The sequence below is a fragment of the Nematostella vectensis genome, chromosome 2, assembly GCF_932526225.1.
Source record: "Nematostella vectensis chromosome 2, jaNemVect1.1, whole genome shotgun sequence".
NCBI lineage: Eukaryota > Metazoa > Cnidaria > Anthozoa > Actiniaria > Edwardsiidae > Nematostella > Nematostella vectensis.
The window spans coordinates 7,764,845-7,787,007 of NC_064035.1; the positions used below are offsets into that span (position 1 = coordinate 7,764,845).

Below are 22,163 nucleotides of genomic sequence, written 5' to 3' on the forward strand. Positions count from 1 at the left end.
ACCCAACTTAGACAAATCTTTGAAATCGGTGAAATAAAGTAGATATGTGTAAAAAACTCAAGAGAGCTAATGCAAGTGGATACAGCAAATGTATAAATATTCTCACAAAATTAGGCTTGTGATGAGGTCCAAAATCTTGTGACATCTGCCTAATGTGGGTGAGTTGACAACTATGCTTTCCCCTCCAAAAAATATTGATTCTTCTCGATTCTGAAGAGGGGCAGAATTTGTCTGTTCGCACGCTACGGGGTAAAGCAGCTCAGATTACGAACATAAGATATCCGGTTTCCACAAAACAAGACACATTTCAGCCAATTTAGAGAGAATTTCAACTCAAAATATAATAAAAAGAAAATTGGAAAAGCAAAAAAAAAAAAACAGATGACCCATGTATTTTTTCTTTGTACTTAAGTTATATATTGTGCCAAAATATGAGAATAAAAATTTAAAAAATGGAAAGAGGGGGGGGGGGGGGGGGGGTAGTGTCACCTAGTGTCACCAAAGGGATTTTCTTGGACTTTTATTTAAGTTGATAAGAAAATCTTGGGGGCAGACCATAAGGAAGAAATGGGTGTGGGTGGGGTGGCTTTGTCATGTATGCTTTCTTTAATGTTTTATGTTTTCTGCATTACGATTTCTCTTTGGTTTTGGTATACGTTTTTTATAGGTGTTGTTTCAATGTGTATAAATTTTATTGTTCTTCGCCTACTCCACCCCTCCTGCTAACACTTTTCTAATAATCCGTCCCTTACACATAGTTTAGTCATGATCCCACAAAAAAACGTAACACATCATTTTTATTATTGGACTTCTAGCTTTAATTCATACAAGACACAACAGTGTGTGTTAACTGAGACTACTATATCATAGAATTTAGCAAATTCTAATATCAGTCATTGCCACACCCATATAACTTCCATAAATGCTTGAATAAGCGCCTCCCCAAATGTGGGCCTTACCGAATAAGTGCCTTGCCTAAAATATGATAAGGATAAATGTGAATAAGTGCCTGCAGATGAATAAGCAGCTCTGATGAATAGGGAGATTGAACATTACATGGGGGATAAAACACATTAGCAAATTTCGTAGTTAACTGCTTCTATAGAGGATCATAGCATTTTGCAATTGTTTCTCAGAAATAAAAATATTGCAAGTATGATGGTTGGGTTTTGCAATTATGTTTTTGATATAGCTGCAAAATATAGAAGTTAACTTCTTTTTACCAAGGTTGGGTTTTGCAATTATTCTGTAAGTAGGATTTAGCAATTATGTCATAAACATAATTACTGGGATACCTGTGGTAGCCCAGTCATAAAATGCAACTGTTTTTTTTTTCTGTCGTCTCGCGATTTGCACAATGCAATTCCCAAGAGCTTAATCTATTTTGAAGTGGAAGTAGTTTGTAACAATTAATAGAAATCGTCTCCTACAAATCACTTTGTCGATGAATCTGCTACTTTACATGAACTTTATTTTCTTACTATAAAATATCTTGATCTCTCTCATTGAATCTCATCATTTTAACCATGTCGATTTTAATAAAGTACAGCATAGGTGTTGTAAGTCATCTAAGTGAAAAATATTTGGTACTTTGGTGCTTCCTTTAGATAAGCTTAAGTTTTATTATTTCCCTGAAATACCTTTATCCCTCATTGAATGTCATTTTATTTTCATGGAACATTTTCAATAAAATCTAGAGATTTGTAATATTTTTGTAGTGTTGTTTATCTTGAAAATATGTGTATGCTCTATAAATTTCAATCAAGTCTGGATATTCTATAGCCCTCTCATTTGACTTCAAAATAAATAATTGTATTTGTTTACTTGTAACTTACATAAATAAAATAATATATTTCAATAAAATTATATTGTTTATACAATAGGACTTACTTTGGGTGTTAAAATAAATTTACCCCTAAGTGATAGCACATTGAGGGCAGTGAACCAAAGTTAAGAAATAACAATTTTTAAACACACTCTCAGCTTTCCTTAATCTTATTTCGATGCTAACTCTGATGTGGGGATAGTATTTGAAGATGGGACAATCAGCCCTGTCTACTCTCATGGAGCACACCTCGAGTCCACCCCACACCTGAAGAGATGATGCTCTTACCTTTTTTTGCCCCAATCAGTGTTGTGATATGGCATTTACAATAAAAAACAAGATTATATATATATTTTTTTATTATATCCAAAGTAGGCAGTAAAATCTTTGTCATACAGGTCACACAAACAAGTTGCAGATCTCAGGTATCCCAGTCAACCCTGTGCGCAGGGTCTAGTTGCAAAGTAAACCTTGATATATAGAACGATTCTATATTTGCTATATTTTTTTTTATTCAGAGAAACAAAATTGCGAAAAGTTACCATTCTCTATATGCAAAATTTGCACACACATAAGATGGGAAGTAAAAATATGGGCAGTACCACATGCCAAAAAATGCTATAACAATTTAATCAGGTTTTGTTATGGTCCTGGGAGGATTTTTACTTCTGTATATGTTGTAAAAGAGCACTTTTTGTCCAGAGATAAAGAATTAAAAATTAAGCACCTCTAACATATAAGTGTCTCCACCATACAAGTGGCTCATGTGGTGCAACTGAAAAAAATACGGTAAGGTAACCTGAGAAACACTGCAATACACAGCATCTTACATGATCAGTGTCCCTTACCCCAGAGCTTTCTTTTTTGTGTATTCAATATTAAAATGACTTCCTTTAGGCTCAATGATTTCACCATTTGTGTTATCAGCGAGTGTTCAGCTCATTTTCTCTGGCTATTATGTTGTGTATATGCTCTGTGATGGTGTCTATTGGGTTGGCTTGATATGCTGGATGCTTAACCACCTGCTGAAACTGTTTAATATCAGCCAATCTGCAAAATAAAGAAACAATAGGTGCCTATGCTCAATTTATAAGCAATAATTGTAATAACTTCTACCAGTTATACTGGTAGAGCAGGGTCGTATCAGGGGGTGGGGCACTGGGGGCTTTTAAAAGTTATAAGGAAATTACCAGTAGGATAGTGGCTGTAACCATCTAATATTTTCTTAAGGTTTTTGTATTGTGCCCCCACCCAATATTTCGAGGCCTGCTACGGCTCTGAAGAGTGAGCCTCCAGGTCAAGTGCCCCATTCAAATATTTTTAATAAGCATGTTCATTGAGGGTGGTCATTGCCAGAGAGTTTTTTACGTCCCCAGTGGTTCTAATACGTTCATTCAAACCAGGCTAGTGTAGTGCATTTTGAAAAACCCGAAAAATTAACTAACAACTAACTAACACACTCAAGACTGAAATATTTATGATAGGTTCAAATGACAGACAGATTTATGTGGGCCCATCCTACAGTATCTATGTTAATACTTACTGAGATTTTAACCTAGACTTCTTTCTCCGCTTCATAGTCTTTTCATTACAGTTGCTAAAAGAAGAAAAACAACATTTATTAATATTTCATGTGCAACTGTGCTGATAATGCCATATCCAGTTATACACCTACAGTTGAAGCTCTCGTAAGCGACCACCTTGGGAACTGAGAATTGTGATCGTTAACGGAGTTGGTCTTTTACAAGAGCTTGCTCGCTTACTGGAGCTTAAATAAAATGAAATCTAAAAGCTACCGTGACTATAACAACGCAATATTTTGGTTTATTGCTTGATTTTAAAACTAGGTATCTGACTTATCAAGAGAGTAAGTTGTTTTATTTAATAGCAATTAATTCTATGCAAAGTAGCTTGTTATGCTCGTTTATATCGACGACTTAAGCTTTTCATCATAAGAATATCTTCTGCATCTACAACAATCGCATGGCGTCTTTTGTTAGCTGATTTCTAAAGCGTGCAACAAACAAGTGGATAGCTATTGTAACTGGAAAAAGGATAAATCATGGAGCTGGCAACGAACTAGAGATTCCTCGCATTTACGTATTTTCGGGAGACAAAAAAAATGTTGATCTCATGGTTGAAATTGAAGTAAGAAAATTGAAATTATAAAATTCTTTAATTCGTTAATAGAGCTGGTCGCACAGATAAGTTGGTCGCTTACGAGAGCTTAGAATTACAGAGTTTGTGTGACAATTCAATCGGTGATTCATGATCGTGGTCTTATTGGGGCTGGTCACTTACCAGAGCTGTCGCTCAGAGAGCTTCGACTGTATTTCAATAAAGGTTGTCAGTCAAATGGCAATTGGTAAATGGCAGTTCTGTGACTGAAACTAACCATGCATCTCGAAGAATATGGATAAATCAAAACATTTATCCATTAAAGGTTACCAATGCTTGGCTCTGACATTGCTGGACTTTATTTAACACCTTTAATTTTATGAATAATTAGTACACATAAGCAATTTGCCATTTGCCATTTGCACTGACAACCTTTATTGAAATACAGTTCAGTTATATACAAATACAATTCATTGTGTGGTCTGTTTATGTAAAAGGGACCAGAACTTCAAACACAGCACATTACACGAACATACACACATGTATGCCATCACACATACTGCACCTCCTCTGTGACTTTGAATTTTGCCCTTCTTGATTAGTTGCTGCTGCCAAGCGGATTACAGGCAAGGATGACAGTAATGGTTCAATATCCCCAACAATGGCAGTTTGAGCTCGTTTTTCGGCTTTCTTTATACTTTCCTCAACAAGCTTACCAGCATGAAGCTCTGCAAAACACAATAAAGACATATTATATAGCCTGCTAGCTGGCTCTCCGGAAGAATCGGGATTCCTGTGAAGAGGGAAAGGAGAAAGGAGAGCCGTCAGCAAGACCCTATGTTTTTGCATTCCACCACTTTAACACTTGACGTCTACTGTCAAATGAAAGTGTCAGGAACTGTCAAATTGACCAATCACAGCCGTCCAAAGAGGAAAAAAAATGGCCAAGTGCAACAAGTGGCCGATCAAAGTACTCAATTGATCTGTGAACCTGTGAATTGGATAAATACTCGCACATTACAAATAGAGCGTATTTACAAATAGAGAAAATGTAAAGTAAACACACAGGAATTATAAGCACTCCCCCACGCAAGTTAACAACCTCAGTCAAATTTGGAGGGTGGGATTCCGAGTGAAATACGGAATTTTAAAAAAAGTTCCAAGCTATAATTTGACAAAACATATTTAGCGCCAGAAAGAAATCCTCATTTACTGCAAAATATCAAGACATATGAAGGTTGTCTCATCAACAACGATCGCACATAGATTTCGGAACAGGGAGGTCGCTTCAGCGCTGACCTTAACTTGGAGGCTTACACTGCACTTTTTCAGCTGAAGCAAATACCATTTGCTCCTTGGCATAACAGTGATTCCCTAATGTAAGACCTATTACAAAGGCAGACTTGTTTCTGAGGCTTTCTGTCACTTTGATCTGGTCGCATATCAACCCTAAGAGCGAACAAATTACTAAAATTTTCGGCCTTTTACGGCCAGACTCGAAGCTCATGGCACTAACAAATGTTTGGTAATAAATAAAGCTTTTACCAAACCCAGTTGATAAAATTCCTAGGGAGCAGAGACTCTATAGCATACTTTTTCTAATTATTGCGATCTGGTCGCATATCAACCCTAAGAGCGAACAAATTACTAAAAATTTCGGCCTTCTACGGCCAGACTCGAAGCTCATGGCACTAACAAATGTTTGGTAATAAATAAAGCTTTTACCAAACCCAGTTGATAAAATTCCTAGGGAGCAGAGACTCTATAGCATACTTTTTCTAATTATTGCGATCTTTAAGGCTTAAAAGTGGTTCTGAAATAGATGCGGAGTGCACAGTTGAAGGACGAGCCTAGGCCTATATTAGATTTTGCCACCTTATTTGATGACCTGCCGAAATTAGCTTATCAGCGTGCTCTGTTTGTCAGCGAACAGAGAACATGTAAAAGCATGGGGTCTTGCTGCCTGCTCTCTTTTTCCCTCCTCTCGCCACAGAAATCCCGAATCTCCGGTGAGCCGGCTAGCAGGCTACATACATATTCTATTAAAATTACAGTATGTTCAGAAGTGGATCTATGGGGAGGGTTTAGGGGGTTTAACCCCCACCCCCTAAAAAAGCTAGATCCGCCCCTGATGTTTGTGCTGGTTATTACGTGTGGCCATGATCTACTATTATCTAGCTTAAATAGGATGATAATATAAAATTACCTAAATACACTATAACATTATAAAAGAGGAATAGCCCCAGGGGAGGGGGGTTCTTCAGGATTAAAGAGATACTGTAGGGATGCTCGTCAGGAATTTCAAATATACCCCTAAAAATACCTGCACGACCAAAAATTGAAACTCTAAAAAATACCTCAGTACCCCATAAACTACCTGAGGCGATTTTAACAAGCATCTCTCTATTAGGTTGACATGAGAAGAACCCCCCCTCCCCCCTGGGGGAATAGCATACTTTTTAAAAACTGCACATGTCTTTCTTTTCTCTTATCTGTCTTGGACACCTTCTGAGGTTTAGTGGAATTTGCAACACCAGATTTTTCTTCTTCCCTTTTTGAAGTGTCAACTGCAGCGAAGAGCCCAGAAGTAGGGAATATGGACGGCAAGGATGACTGAAGAAATGCACAAAGTGATGAATTCACAAATGCTCCATTTAAATATTTGTGTGAGGAAGGGTCAAGGGTGTACAAAGATTAAGCAACAACTTCAGTTCATGACAATTTTTTTGTCTGTTACAGACTGTGATATTACAGTTTTTCACAAATTCAGAAAAAAAACATGAAAATCTTTATGTGATTAAGAACATAATAAAAGTCTTTATGGTTTCAATTTTCTCATTCTTCTACATTAGGTGACCATGAAGGCTATGGAACATCTCATGTAAACAACAGAATCCAAGATGGCCGACAAAATAACATTTTCATCTTTGAATTTCGGGATGTTGCCGTGCTTGATTTTGGTAGACTTTAGATTTTTTAGTATGTTATTAGTCTTATCATTAGTCATATGTGTTAAAAGTTGTTTTTTTCCAGGTCAAATTACCGGTACTGGACTACAATGGCTGCTACACGTGGAGGCCTTTGTAATTTCAAAATAAGCACTAAAACTACGATACTACTTAGATCATACCTCATTGGCCTGTAAGGGGTCCTTCTTAAGATTATCTTGTCCAAATTTAACAGCTTTTAAGTGCAGTTTTTGACGGCTTTTCTTTACCTTTCCCATTTTAGAGCATTTGATCCAAGTTACCGGGTCACCGGCCCTGCACAGGTAACCCACGCACTCTAGAAGCAGAGAAGTAACAACTCGAATCAAAATATGACACATGGGAAAAATACCAGTGCGCTTCCAGAAATAAAAGAAGGGACATATAATCTGTTTCATTTCTTTGAAAGTATACCTTCTAGCGAGGTGGAGTGGGGGGAGGGGTAGTAAAAAGGTATAAGAAAATTGTCGAGGAACTTAGAAAATTAATCAAATGATCGCGAATTGAAGGATGATTGAGTAAGAAAAACGCGACACTTCTTTTTTTAGTACTGAAGCGTTCTAAAATGCAGAATCAAATTGTGCTCATAGTAACAACCTTATTATTGCTATTGATCATTAGTGTTATTATCTTCCTAATAATTCATTGGGTATTATATTTTTATATACACTATGAACATCGTTAAAAACATATTCAGCCTTAAAATGTCCCAAAAATAAGGCCCCGCCTCAACTGTAAATTTAACGTTCTTATAAAAAAGTGTATATAAGATGATATAATATACTTAATCAAAGCTAGCCATATCCAGCGGCGTAGCCAGGATTTTTAAAAGAGAGGCCCAAAAGGCCCTTTCAAGGCATTTTCTCCTGAATCTCAGATAATGTCTCATACATTTACTGTATTTTTGGCTGCTAAAAGGGGGGCCCGGCCCCCCCTGGCTACGCCCCTGGATATCGCATGGTGACGAATGAGCTGAACCGCTCAGTTCTCGCTCTCCAGTCCAGCCTCTCCGGTGCCTGAACTAAGGCTGTAACCATGGGAAACAGTGTTGCCATGGAAAAGGAGGCGCTCCATCGTATTCTCCCGTTGAAAAGCCATGGCTGATTACTTGGCATTGATAACTAGCATGAATTTCAAGCTAAAAACAAAACAAAGTTCTGGTCCAAAATTCTTGTATGCGGGTTGGTGAAGGATGGTTTAGGGGTGGGGGGTTGGGATGGTGGTTTTGGGAAACAGGGGGGTAACTGGCCTGCGGCGGTTAGGGGAAATAGAAGCTTGGTAACCAATGCCTTCTTTACTGTATGTAATAAATAATTTAATTTAAAATCCTCTTTTATGTTTGGATGACAAACTGTGTACCTCACATACCTTCTTGTTTCTGTATCGTGCCCCCCTCCCCCAGTAATCTGAGACCTGCTACGGCTATAGTTAATTAAAGACTGCGAAGGAGCTAAATGAAGTTACAGATTGTATGCTGGTCGATTAGTAGATGCTACAAGATCAAAATACGAAATTATGAACTGCTTTTATTCATGGTCTGCATTGAAATAATGGAAAAAAAATTTGGGTCAACCCTCCCCCCCCCCCCAACCATAGACCGCCGCTGAATTGAGTCCGCGGGGATCTTCATCGCTAAATTTGAACATCTGACCATTCTCAGCAGTGATTCTCTTAGGAATTTGCGTATATTCCTATGCCTTCTTTATCTCTTGTATTCTCTGTTGCCTCTTCGTTGTGTAAATATTCATTCATTTTTATTAAAATATTCATTATCTGTACAAGTTATACAACTGTGCGCGTCCTCTATAGCTCGTGACAAGATCTTGACATTTGTCTCTAGATAAACAAGCTTTTCATCCAGGAAAAATCATAAGATCCAATGTCTTCTTTATGGACCTTATGGCGGGTTTCAGTGCACGAGATAGTTGAATCAGCATCAAATCGGGAGATCGGAACTTGGGGACCTTCATCATCTGAGTCCAGCAGTTCCCCATCTTCATCTGAAGGGTTTACAAGAGAATATTGATAAATACACCTAGTTGTTAAGGAAAACTGAACTTAAACAATTTTCACGTAAGCGGTATTTGAGTAAATGAGGGTTTTTGTCAACTTTTGAGATAGCAAAAGGAGGGATGCAGTCCTAATTGGGCCTCTAATCAATTTCCTCAACTTAGGGTTTCGATTATCTTATGACCAAAGAAAAATAAGAAAATACTAAAAACAAGCAAGAAGAATTTGATGCTGTTCACTATAAACATGTTGTCGTGATAATCTAGTTTAAGGTTAATAAAAGTAGGGTTGAATGGCATACAATCAGATGATATGGAGAACATTTAATTTATCATAAATACTTTTTATCTTTGTATCGCAGTGGACCCATCGACAAGTCTTTCAAAGTTATATGTTGAATAAACCTTTTGAATAGCAGGAGTAGGCTCACTTATTTCGAATGTGGGTCCCCATCCCCTACCTTGCCTTTAATTACATAACCCCTAACTGTTGGATCACACACTTTTTGCTTTTCTCTTCAAAAGACGTCCTATTTCGATAAAAATTTCCTATGAACTAATTGCATATGTACCTTCTGATTCCATTTCTTTATCGGTGTTCACCTCCATACTTGGGTTTTGACTGAAAAGAGAAAGGAACAAAGGCTTTTACCAAAAGCTTTCTTTACCCTCAACTTTACGGTTAAACTTCCACGGTGCATGAACCGGGGAAAACTAAACTATCATAAAAGAACTAAAAAATGGCTTCAATGGACGCGCGCTCCGGCTTTTGGCAGCTAAATAACAATGACAAAAATGATACTTATTCAGTCCTAACCATTCAGCCAGAAATGTCAGAAAGGGCTTATTTTCATTGTAGTTTTTTTGTTATTTCTTTGTATTGTTTTTGGTGCGAGTTTCCCAATCAAAAAGTCACGTGATTTCTTTGTGCAAGTCGCCTAATGCGAAAGTAGAGGTTTGGTTCTCTAGTTTAAAATGCATGAGACGATGCGATTATTGTAAGGAATTCAAAGGATTTCATCATGCAAATATTACCTGTGAATAGCATCTGGGGCCAGCAGAGACTTAAGGAAGCTTGCGCAGAGCACGCTGACGGCTGGCAGTACATGAGCAGGGGTATTCATCATCTGACGCACGGTCGCCGACGTACGTTCTCCATAACTAGCTTTCTCACTGAGGCGGCACTCACTGACTTCTGAAAACAAATTCGGTTGAGACACATGATCTTAGACAGAATTAAAGGCGATACGTCTTTATTGTAATGAAAGCCCTTTCATCATCGGTAGAATCCAGGTGACATCGCTTGGATGGCATAGAGTTGGCCTCTTTAGAGGCCTGTGGTGGTGAAAAGGGTTAACGAAGGCCAATCACAATAGCTATAGATGAACTAGCGTACACTCACAACCATAGTTGATGCTTCAGTTAAAACGATGTTTAATCCGCAAATTAAGAACTGTAGTCCATCTCAAACATCCTTTGTTAGCCACTATTTTGTCGTCCATCAAAGGACCAAGTGTGATACTAAAGTATCAAACTTTGTTTTTAGAGTTATTTCGAGATTTTATCATATTACGTGCCTCCCAATATTTACTGAAATCAATAACAAAGGTGTGGCTGACAAGAGCTCTTCAAGTCCCACTTTCAGGGGTACGTACTGTATGTTGTCCAGCATTGACATACCTGCTCTTGAATCTTGAGAAAACATTTTGAGGAATTCTGCTCTCTGCTCAGCAATATTCTTCAGTATAAAAACCTAATGATTCAAAGATCACTTCAGATAATATAAGTGACCTTCTCTTTACAGATAACCATCTATCCTTGTCCATTGTGATGATGAACTGATAGATACACTCTATGGCGGCCATAGAGTATCTATCATGTACAGTTGTAGCAAAGCTGCAAAGCCTTCTCTAAATGCGGATTATCTAGTTCTTTAGCGATGAAAACCCAAACAATGCAATGCATTCTTTTGAATGCCTAAGACTGCCAAAGTTCCAACAAATGGATAGAGAAATGTCATAGCAAGTCACCTGCTCTACAGCCTTCTCCCCATCACCATCCCCATCTCTGTCAATAGTGAACAGCTCCTGAAGAAAAAAATACAAAATGGTTTAGCACATCACTGTTAAATAAGTTGCTCTGGTCGTCAACTCCTGTTGCTGTTGTAGTACAGTCTACCATGCAAGAACTAGGCAAAGTGCAATTCTCCTGCAGCAAAAATTTAATATAGCTTTCCACACATAGGATTTTTTTTGTACTAAATATTCAGGTAGAACATTTAAAAGGTGCTAAGATTTTGGAGTACTTAAAACATGTTTATATATTATTTGGGATTTTCTGAGGCATAACAATCAGGAAAAGCAATAGCAATAGCTTTTAACTTATATTAACAAGGTTTCCAAATAAAATTCAATTAAAAAGCTAGAATACATTTAGCTGTGTTCTTTGCAATCAATGCAATCATATGGAAACAAGCCTTTAACTCTTGGTTGACAAACCTGCTTTTTAGTAAAAAAGTAGAGTTTAGACATGGGTATTGCCTTCTCTCTGTGTGTGGTGGCTGGTTTAGACTTGGGGTCAAAGGCAGCATTAAAAACCGGGCTTTTCTTGCTGACACAGGAGTGCAGTCCAAGTGGGAGAGGGCTGGCTGGGTCGAATAGGTACACTACAAATAATTTACATTTCATTTTTTAAACAAATTGATATAGATGATAATGATGCAGCTTCTGATATACTTCAATTGAATTACTTACAGTGCGTCTCTCCATCAAACACAATAAAAGCTGCAAAGTAGTTTGTGTTTGGGTCGGCTAAGAGCACTTTGACTTTAGCTTCTATTGCCCACATCACTAAAAGGAACCAAACACAACTTTAGTGACTTCCAATAAGAGCATAATAAAAAAACCAAAAATCAGTGACAGCATAACTTACCTGTACATGTTAGAAGATTCCAGACCATAAGGAATCTTGTCGTGGCCACCATTAAAAAGTGTGAAGAGCCTTGAAAACCAAATGCCATATGCCTGATGCAAAAAGCAGAACAATAACTTGATAGAAAGAGTATGGGTACTATAATCCGGCTATTAAAGTAATTATGTTGTGCTTTGCGACAAAATAATTTATACATATACTGTAGTTCTTAGAAGAATCTATTTATGTGAACATTCCAATAAACACATGACAGTTTTCTTACCAAATTTTTTCATCAGGAAATGGTATGTGCAAAACCTTTTGAAGTAAATTTGTTTCTGGTTTCCAAAGAGTTAAAACCTAAGAGAAAAAGTGTAAAAACATTATACAGTATTTCCAACCCACAAGCATGGCATCCAACATTGACACCAACAAATTAAACCCTTTGAAGGCAAGACTATACAGAGCAAACACTTTTAACAATGCCATCTCTTCAACAGTTTATGACACCCACCACTGTACAATACCATCAACAACAGCCATGCAATACTGTACATAGCACCCCACATCACTAAGATATTATTGGGGGTGTACGTAAAACACATTAATTCAGAACTTTCTTCAAACAATCACATTCAATTTAAAGTGCATCTGAAGAAATAAAAGCAATATCCTCCAAAACGGTTTATTCATCAAAGAATCTTTATTACCAAAAATCACCGATTTCCCATTAACCCCAAGTTTTTTACAGCCCTTTGAATATACCAGTCTGTAAAACACCTACTTGCCCAGTCCCCTCACGGATAAAGCTCGAGTTGGTCCGAAATGAACACAAAATAAGGAGTTTTGAGCGAGCTCGCATGAATTTACGTGAGAGAAAACAATTTTGGCTACATGCGGCGTCTTTACCTTGCAACTTTATTCGACGTGGAAATAAAGTGCTTTTCCTCTTGTTAGCGGGCTTAAAATGTAAATATAACCTTATACAGATATAAAACGTATATCTTTCTTGCACTTAAAGTAGCCACTTATTGATAATTCAAATGATTTTGCAATTTTGAAAGCATTTACTTTGCCAAAGTAGTTGTACGAAATGCTGCTCGCTAAAAGATGGGTCCTTTAGACATCGATCGAGGACCTACATTTTTTTTGCACAAACAGTGATATAATTTGCATTCACATTTTTGCTGTGTATGTAAACATCATATTTTCTTCCATTTTCTGTCTTTTTGTCTTCTTTGTCCTCTCAGTGCTCTGACCAAATGTCAATATAAAGCATTCAATATGCACTTTTTAGACTAGTCGTAGATAAAAATGAAGACCCTTTAAGCCGTTTTATTTTTTCTTACCATTTCATCTCATCGTACTGCGTAACAAAAAACATGGCACCATTTTGGTGTGGGTAACAGCAATTCCACCTTGCACAAAATGCCTGATTTTTTTTCTCAAAGTGGGGTCCTTTATGTATTTGTATAGATCACTGATAATTTCAATGATATACGATCCTCAAAACCTAGATGAAAAGCTAAAGAACCAACATTTTTTCGCACAAATGCGATATAAGATTTGCTTTAAATTTTTTTTTATGTAAAGTGCTCAGGAAAACATCTTATAACTTAAGTACTTGCATTTCAAAATACTCATGTCAACATGAGTGTGAAAGCGGCAAACAGGTAAATCGTTTAATTTTATTTCAGGGCTGTATATCCAGCCGTTTAGGGGACAATATCTGAATGTCAAACTTGCTGTGTTCAAACAAAAGAAGCGTAGAATCGAAGACCGAAGCGATGGAGTAATATTACGTAGGTAAAATTTTTTTCAAAAACAACAAAATATGTAGCGAACAGTTGTACTTGCGTGATATAACCATGAAATAAGACAACAATAAACTTTATGATGTAAGTTAACGGATATAATTCCTTTTGTTCGTATCTACAAATATCACACTCACGATTCTACTGTTGTCAAACCATTTAGACGGCTGACAAGCTTCTTTTCCAGTTCCCTTTTCGCTTCCTGTATTTTTTGATATTTCGCCAGCCATATATAATTTCACAAATGCCTCGCCTTGGTATGGCTAAAATACATTTCTGTAGCGTTGTTGAGTCGCTTTCTCTGTCGCGATGTCACTGCCATCGCTTTCTCACTCGGCAGAGCTTGTCGTTTCACATGGAGAGGCGCTCATTTTCGTGAATGAAGATGTAGACTGCGCGTGCGACCTGACAAGTTTGATTTCCGCACCACGCGCCCGCAATACGCTTGTCGGCCAGCGACAAAGGTGTTTCACAGACCGGTATATTCAAAGGGCTGTAAAAAACCGTGGGTTATGGGAAATTGGGACTTTTGGCAATAAAGATTCTTCAAGCATATAGGAGATATTAGATATCGATGAATGAGCCGTTTTAGAGGATATCGGTTTTATTCTTTCAGATGCACTTTAAGGTAGCAGCAAGAGAGCAAGATAAAGAGCAAGCACAGCACAAGTGAGAATTGGTCAAACACAAGCACATGAAAATAAAGCAATTGCTTTCTCTTGCGCTTGCATTCCAGTAAGAATTGGAAAATTAGGTGTGCTGCGATTGCATCCTTGTCTGACCTTGCAATTAGCTTTTCTTGTTTATTAATGTGATCAAACCTGTTCATATGCTACTGCTAGAATCGTCCCATCTTCAGAGAAGACAGTACTAACACAAGGCATGTCATTGTAGTAGCCAATAGATTGACATGTCCATTCCTGCTTCTCTCCTGAGACGGAAAAGAACATGGTCAACATACTACCCCAAATTTGAACTTTTTCACAAGAAAGGTTGCACTTGAGAATCCATGTGTCACAACCCACAGTGGTTCATGGGTGATATAAAACTGGCTGGAACCTCTCTCTCTAAAAGCCATATGACTGTTAACAGGCACATTAAGAAAGCAATGCAGGTCATTGATGAATACCCAGGGGTTTTATTAAGTTTCAAAGTATAGGCGGTGGACATTGTTTAGTAGTTTTTTTTTTTTTTTTTTAAATAGACCTTGGATACCCCAGGTGCAACCTTATTTTTTCAAATAATGTTATACAGTCTATGGAATACCTGAGACAGTTGAAACTTGTTGTACAGACCACATTTTGAATTTGCCATCAAGCCCAGCAGTTATGGCACGGGGTGGAGTCCCAGGCACTACTGCTGGTTGGAATTGGACTGCTACCACTGACTGGCTATGAGGTGCATCAACTATGGTATTTACTGAATAGCTTTGGGTACAAGTATCAAAGATCCAAAACTTCAGCCTTGTTTCTTCAGTTGTGCAGTGGTCATTTCTGTGTTCAACCTGTAGACATAACAAACACAAAAAATGTATCTACTTCAACACTGTTCTAAAACTTATGCATGTTTGCAAACTACATTTAACAGTCCTATGTTCCCAAACCCAGTGTGTGTGTGAACAAACATGCTACCCTATTGCACTTAAAAATAAAGTGTTGTGAAGTGTCACGAAAATTGGAATGCGTGAAATTATGTGACTACACAAAAAGCCTTTGGGTGAAATGCCAACCTTTTAGCTTTAACATACCGTTGCCATCCAATCCCCTGTTTTACTAAATGCCACATGCTGAACTTGTGTAAAATATAATTTCTCATCATCAGTCTGTGAAACAAAGTTCTGCTTCACAACATCCACCTAAAAGAAGAAATCCAATGATCAATCACATGTTAAACAATACATATTGTACATACACACACTATAGCTTATTTCCCCCTTATTGACCCAAGCAAACTTACCAGGAAAATTGTCTTGTCATCCCTGGGAAGGTAAAACTGAAGAACTCCAGGCATGCAGTTCATGACTAGTGCCTGGGTGCGCGGGTCAAATACCAGATGCTTGCTCAAGTAAGAAGCTGGAAAAATGTGTTGATCAACAGGTCACTATTGACGAGATATTGTAAGCCACAATGTCATCATTCTGAGAGGTATGCACACAACTATAAAGTAAGTTTTTACTGTGAGTTTCTTGGAAATTAAATAAATAGTTGGAAAAGAATCTAGAAAATTATTCTTGTGCATATCACTCTAAATTTCCACAGGATTAGGCCAATCTATAGATTACGATTGAGCTGGTTGCAACTCATGAATTTTCAAGTGCAACAAAATAAGGCGGAATACTATTCAAAGTCATTAAGCAAACCCACCTTTTCTAAGACCCTGGATTGTATGCTTGATGTTCAGGTCAACCCCAGAGATTAATCGTATAACTGAAGTTAAACAAAAACTTTGGTTAAGGTTACCATTCTATTAACTAGCAATTGGATTAATGCCCCTTACAACAACAACCAATTTATCAGTCTGTCTGTTTTGTGGCAATTGTTCCTTCTTTTCCCACAAACCAGTGATGAATTGAAAAGCATGTCCTGTAGCATGACACGAGGGGAGAAAGGAAATCACAATGAAAGCACAGAAAGCTCTGCCAAGAGTGCAGTAGCTGTCTACCTGTCTGATGTCTTTTTGTCAGTAAATCTATCTGTATATACCACTGTCTGACTGTCTTTTTGACAGTCCATCTATTGGTACATAGCAAAGTCTGACTGTCTTTTCGCCTGTCAATCTATCTGAACATACCAACGCCTGACGGTATTTTTGTCAGTCTATGTTATTTGTACGTACCATTGTCTGTGTGACTGACAACAATGCTCATATCATCAGCACTGCAAGCCACATTGGTGATAGGGGCTCCAAGTCGAGGTAAAAACTGTCTGGTGTGAGCCTGATACTGCCATAACACCAACACTGATTCCTCTCCTCCAGATAATAGGTAAGACCCTTATTAAAGAAATCATATAATCAGTAATTTGAAATTTCTGAATATTACACATCCATGCAAAGAGCCCTGTAATCAGTTAAAGTTCTTAAAACCTTTCACTTATATCAATCTAGCCAAAACAAAGCATAAATAAACTTTCAAATTTTAAAAAGGGAATTGAATTTGATAGAAATTTGGATTTTCTACAGATCTTTGAAAATTTTCCTGGTCGCGCAAAAGGAGATTGAATCGAGTGAATGATTCCAAGTTTTGGCGGGAAAATCTCAAACAATGTATTTCCTTAAACCCATTAAAATTCAGACATGGCAATACCACAAGATATTGGCGAATTATTTTCTATTGCAATGCTACCCACAATGAAGCGAAGAATAATTTAAAGTCGAGAATTGTATGCGAAAAAAGAAAATATCTTTTTGTTGTAGGTTTCAAAAACAGTGCACGCTCGTGAGAATGTCGCCATTTTTTATTGCAAATGCAGCACGCACGCACAATGCAAAAACAATTCAGAGACTAAAAATATCTGCTAAATTTTGCAGATTTGTTTCCTGAAGTTAAATAATCAATTGACTACCAGGTTGAGATATAAAGATGATGGTAAAAGTTGTAACCACACATTGTTCTTCAGCAATAACTAAGAAGACATGAAGAAGGGAACTGGTTTAGAGCGTGCATTTGTTTTCTCACATGTAATTTGGTTGATATCTTGGTCTACGTCACAAATGACTGGACTCGGGCCTTTCAGTTCACAGCCTTTTTTCCGAAGGTTGACCAAAATACCTCAATATTACAGATTTGAGTTATTCGCGCGAACGCATGTTTTATAGGGTCCATTCGAACCACATACCATTTCAAATATGAAAATATATAGCATTGACAAAGTCTATCAACTCTGAAAGGTTATATGGACTTTAATTCTGAATAAGTTGGACACTGAACCTTGCAAGCCAAATATCAGAATTCAGTCAAATTCTTTGGCCCTTTAAATTTTGGCCATGTACTTTTGAGAAAACTTTTACAACAACAAAAAACAGATACCTCCCCCAGCTAGGTAAAACACAGCTGTAACCTAGAAGTCACAATGCCCTAAGCTTTCCAACAGTGTATTATTGTTTAATGATAAACAATAAAAAAAAAAGGCTTGGTTGATTGACATTCTTTAATGCCATGTACATGCCCATGCTCACAAATTTCAAATGCAAGGTGAACATTTTTTGTGGATTGTCCCATTCATCCCTTAGACTGATGCCTGTGTATGGTTATTCTGCATTATGGATTATTTGGCTTGTAAGTAGTTATCAAGGGAGGCACAGGCCAGTATAGGGGTGAATGTGTTAAGACCTATCACTCAACATACCATCATGGGTGAACTTCAATGAGGCCAACTGATGAGCATGCCAGTGGAGCTCCATTGTGATGGGTGATTCATTCTGTAAGCCACTCCTGTAGTCATAGGATTGTAATGGGTGTTATACAGTATGTAATAAAGGCCAATTGTACACTCACACACAGGGCAAACCATGTCTTGTAAAACATAATTGTCAAAAGTTCTATGACACTTTTTTCTATCATAGATGTTCCAAAGAAAAAAACTCACCAAATAATGATGCGACCTAACTGGTCTCCGGTAGCAACACATGACTTTGATGGATGAAAAGCCACACATGTGAATTGAGAACCTTTGTAAGAGAACCTACAATACATTTATGTCATTGTTTATGGACCAGTTTTTGCTCAATAGCATATGTAATATGTATTATATACCCATTTCAATAAAGGTTGTCAGCGCAAACGAAAAATTGCAACTGCCAAATGGCAGTTCTGAAAGGTGCTAATGGTAGTAATTATTTGTGGAAATGAAGGCCATGAATTAAAAAATGTGTCTCATACCTACACATAATGTTTTTAAAATTCTCAAAGCTTGTTCATAATAATCCAACCATTATTTAGTAAAGTGCTGAGAAAACAACCTCAACAACTTACTTTTTCACTTCTTTTGTTTTAAATTTAAACAGTCTGAGTTGTTTTCTTCCCTTTGAAATGAATGCTATTGTGGATCCCTGAAAGGAAAATTATCAACAACAAAATGTAAGTAAGCTTTCTAGAGCCTTCTCTAGAAAATAAAATAAGTAAACAAATCAATTCATGGCCATTCTACTAAAATCATTTAAACAGATAATGAAGATACTGCATGACTTAAATTTCACATAAATATCATTCAAGTCCAATAACAATGTAAAATGTAAAAATATTAAAATTTTCCTTTGGCCTGTCAGATATCAAATAGTCAGTCAGTCTGTTTTACAATTTGGTTTCTAAATCTGCCAGTCACCCAATCCACCTATAAGTCTGCCACAAACTGCCATTGGCAAAACTATCACACACCACAAACTGACATTGTCAAAACTATCACACACCACAAACTGCCATTGTCAAAACTATCACACACCACAAACTGACATTGGCAAAACCATCACACACCACAAACTGCCAATTGGAAAAGATATTACACACCACAAACTGCCATTGGCAAAACTATCACACACCACAAACTGCCATTGTCAAAACTATCACACACCACAAACTGCCAATTGGCAAAGATATTACACACCACAAACTGCCAATTGGCAAAACCATCACACACCACAAACTGACATTGGCAAAACTATCACACACCACAAACTTCCATTGGCAAAACTATCACACACCACAAACTGCCAATTGGCAAAGATATTACACACCACAAACTGCCATTGGCAAAACTATCACGCGCACGCACACACAAACACACACTGTAAATATCTTGTTACTTACCTTATTATTGAAGGCTAATTGCGAGTGAGAATCATTCAAGTCTGTCACTTGCTCTACTTCTTCATCCAAATCCATTGTCTTTGTATTAAATCTAGCAAGTTGGTATTTCCCTAAAAGATTACGAATAGAATCAAAAAGCCCAAACTATCGCGATCTTGTACCAGAACAATGAATACAGTACACCAAAAACTGGAAATCGACTCTGCCAAATTTTCGTCTTTAATAAGACTTCTTCAGGGCAGACTGAAGAAGGTGAATCGTTACAAGCTTATTTACATAAGAATAGTGGCGCGAGACGCAAAAACATTACAACTGACAAAAACGCTGTAATGTTGTAATGTTTTTGCGTCTCGCGCCACTATTCTTATCTAAATAAGCTTGTAACGATCCACCTTCTTCAGTCTGCCCTGAAGAAGCCTAAAAGATTACCATACAGAAGTAATCTAAACTTTGCATGATTGTAAAAGACTTTTTGCTCTACCGTAAGAATACATCTCTTTACCAAATATGTGTATACAAGCTATTTTCAAAACTATATCTTATAACAAATCAAAGATTTTTAGCAAATCAACTTTAGCCACAAAAGTGTCATAATTTAATATGTTGTATACTGCCCAAAAACATGGTAAAAACGAATGTGAAATTTTTTATTGAGAACAAAGACCAAAAAATCTAAGGATTTCAGTTGGATCTGTATTCATCAGTACTGTAAGCTGCATGGAGCAGTCTGCATCCTTTTTGACTGCTAGTCATTGCATGAATCTTTTTGCTACACAAAATTGTTGCAGATTTTATACGTAAGCAAGACCTGTAATACTGTGAACACAAAAATAGGTGTAAAATGTTTATTTAAAAAATGTTTATTATACTGTATATTTTGCAAATCACAAGTGAGAATATAGACACTGAGACTTCTTGAGATATATTTTCACTTAACAGTTTGCAAATCTTGCATGTGATTGGTCAAAATATACATTCCATATATATATATAAAATTCCAGCCAACGCCACTTTGTTTAGCTATCAAAATCTGATGAAAAGACAAAAAGTATATATCTATATATATTTCTTGAAAAGGACAACATTTCGGGAAACAGCTGTATATATATATATATATTTAATGTTCACAGTTTTACTGGTCACATGGGGAAACTAAGAAAATGGTGAAACTCATACTTGTCTCATCCTTGATGACAGGAAATATGGAGTGTTCATGTGCTGGGTGTGTGTACAGCCGAAAAACAGGAGCATCTATTTCATATTTCTGGAATAAGAAAGCGCAAAGAACATAAAACACCTGCTAGTGTGAAAAAAGATAACATTCCTTATCTGCTAGACCTTTTGCATTCATGTACTGAGATATATAGATGTTTAGTTTATTACCTTAAGAATTGCTCCGTCCATGAAATCCCACATAATCACTTGACCATCGCCGCTGCAGGAGATTACCTGTTATTGACAGCAGAGATACTGTAAGACACTGTCAGCATTATTCCAGGTTATGATAAAATTCCTGATCACAAACTACTTACTAACCGAGAGTGAGGTCATGCAGGGAAATATCAAACTGACGCCTTGGTGCACAGACTGAGGCTTTGTGAGGTGGATGTAAAGTAGGAATTGGTTACTAATAATCTCAGCAAATGTTTCCATCATTATTCTCTTTAACCTTTAAAAAGTCTTGTAGATTTCAGTTCAAAATTTGTCACTTTTTAAGCCCCAATTGTGCAACTAGTTTTAGGTCTCAAAGTCGCAAAAACTGAAAGCATTGATTAGCTGTACAACTGATTTCATAAACATTTAGTAGCTGGTGATCTTGTGCTAATGCTTTGGCAGCTAGGATAACCAACACTTTATTGATCAGTATTTTAATGATTGTCTGACTGTTTGGTAATCCATGATTGCTAGTTTAATGGCCCCTGTTACTAGCAAGCAGCCAAAAAAATAAATAAGCCATGACAAGGACTAGAAATAACAAAATAGGATGTCTGACCCCATTCTGCCATTTTCTAAGCTCACCTGCAGCTCATTTGTTGTGTCTGCTGAGATCCCAACCACTTGTGAAGTGTGTCCTTTGAGTGTGTGCTGTAATGAGCCAGTCTCTGTGCTGTACACATGGATGTGTCGTCCACATGCACAGAAAAGGTTCCTTAACAAAATGTAAAAGGTATCAAGTACTTTTTTTACAAACAGTGCAAGTTAGCAGCAAGATCCTAACGATCCCCAACATTCTCTGGCATCCTTTACTACAACAACTTAAAGAAATAGTTTTCTTAACACAGCAAACGAAATAGCTATAAAAACATCACATATTTTTTATTTCAATGTTAGGAAAACAAAACAACCAACACTCCAAAAATAAGAAAAGTATTTGTAACCCTTGTCGATAATATAAACTTCTAGGCCCAAATAACTTACCGAGAGTCCTTGCTAAATACTGGAGGTACAGAGACTAGCGATTCTCCACCGACAAGTCTAATTTTCCCCAAAGTTTGAAGTATTTCTTCTCGTTCACACATCTCCGCCATACTTGTTTCTTTGCGGCACGTGGCTTAAGGTGGTCAGCGGACGAATGCAGTAGATTGGTACTTCATGGGTTTTCTGTGGTTTATTTCCTGTGGTCGATGTCTCGTTGTGATACGTGACAGTTACGCGTAAAATGGACCATCGCCGGCATGCAATGACTACATAAATGTG

At 37.2% G+C, this 22,163-nt stretch overlaps 2 protein-coding genes across 3 annotated transcripts; both read right to left on the bottom strand.

The window, feature by feature from the left end:
- Positions 1–780: 780 nt before the first annotated feature.
- LOC116619300 (ribosome biogenesis protein slx9) lies at positions 781–7,231 on the bottom strand. Its single transcript, XM_032383963.2, has 5 exons — positions 7,074–7,231; positions 6,400–6,556; positions 4,509–4,671; positions 3,369–3,422; positions 781–2,875 (listed from the first exon to the last, which is right to left on the bottom strand). Exons 1-5 carry the CDS (start codon positions 7,167–7,169, stop codon positions 2,749–2,751), a joined length of 597 nt encoding a protein of 198 aa, XP_032239854.1. The 5' UTR covers positions 7,170–7,231; the 3' UTR covers positions 781–2,748.
- Positions 7,232–8,662: 1,431 nt separating this feature from the next.
- Positions 8,663–22,145, bottom strand: LOC5514324 (WD repeat-containing protein 75). Of its 2 annotated transcripts, none has more exons than XM_032383889.2 (23): positions 21,885–22,145; positions 21,486–21,615; positions 20,850–20,915; positions 20,643–20,730; positions 19,467–19,576; positions 18,636–18,712; positions 18,250–18,345; positions 18,010–18,095; positions 16,499–16,654; positions 16,027–16,089; positions 15,620–15,735; positions 15,411–15,518; positions 14,930–15,167; positions 14,485–14,594; positions 12,133–12,209; positions 11,871–11,962; positions 11,693–11,788; positions 11,438–11,604; positions 10,970–11,026; positions 10,620–10,692; positions 9,975–10,131; positions 9,512–9,561; positions 8,663–8,930 (listed from the first exon to the last, which is right to left on the bottom strand). In XM_032383889.2, exons 1-23 carry the CDS (start codon positions 21,992–21,994, stop codon positions 8,767–8,769), a joined length of 2,487 nt encoding a protein of 828 aa, XP_032239780.2. In that variant the 5' UTR covers positions 21,995–22,145; the 3' UTR covers positions 8,663–8,766. The 2 variants fall into 2 exon arrangements, with proteins under 2 accessions (XP_032239780.2, XP_032239779.2); XM_032383888.2 differs by having other exon boundaries at positions 9,975–10,134; positions 21,885–22,142.
- Positions 22,146–22,163: the final 18 nt, after the last annotated feature.

What these genes read in the sequence shown, in the direction of transcription:
- LOC116619300 (XM_032383963.2), bottom strand. Translation starts at nt 7,169, where the DNA reads ATGGGAAAGGTAAAGAAAAGCCGTCAAAAACTGCACTTAAAAGCTGTT. An exon ending in ACCCCTTACAGGCCAATGAG is followed by an intron (nt 6,557 to 7,073) that starts GTATGATCTAAG and finishes GCATTTCTTCAG; the next exon opens with TCATCCTTGCCGTCCATATT. An exon ending in ACATGTGCAGTTTTTAAAAA is followed by an intron (nt 4,672 to 6,399) that starts GTATGCTATTCC and finishes TGTGTTTTGCAG; the next exon opens with AGCTTCATGCTGGTAAGCTT.
- LOC5514324 (XM_032383888.2), bottom strand. Translation starts at nt 21,994, where the DNA reads ATGGCGGAGATGTGTGAACGAGAAGAAATACTTCAAACTTTGGGGAAA. An exon ending in AATCCAGGGTCTTAGAAAAG is followed by an intron (nt 15,736 to 16,026) that starts GTGGGTTTGCTT and finishes ACATTTTTCCAG; the next exon opens with CTTCTTACTTGAGCAAGCAT. An exon ending in GAATCTTCTAACATGTACAG is followed by an intron (nt 11,789 to 11,870) that starts GTAAGTTATGCT and finishes GGTTCCTTTTAG; the next exon opens with TGATGTGGGCAATAGAAGCT.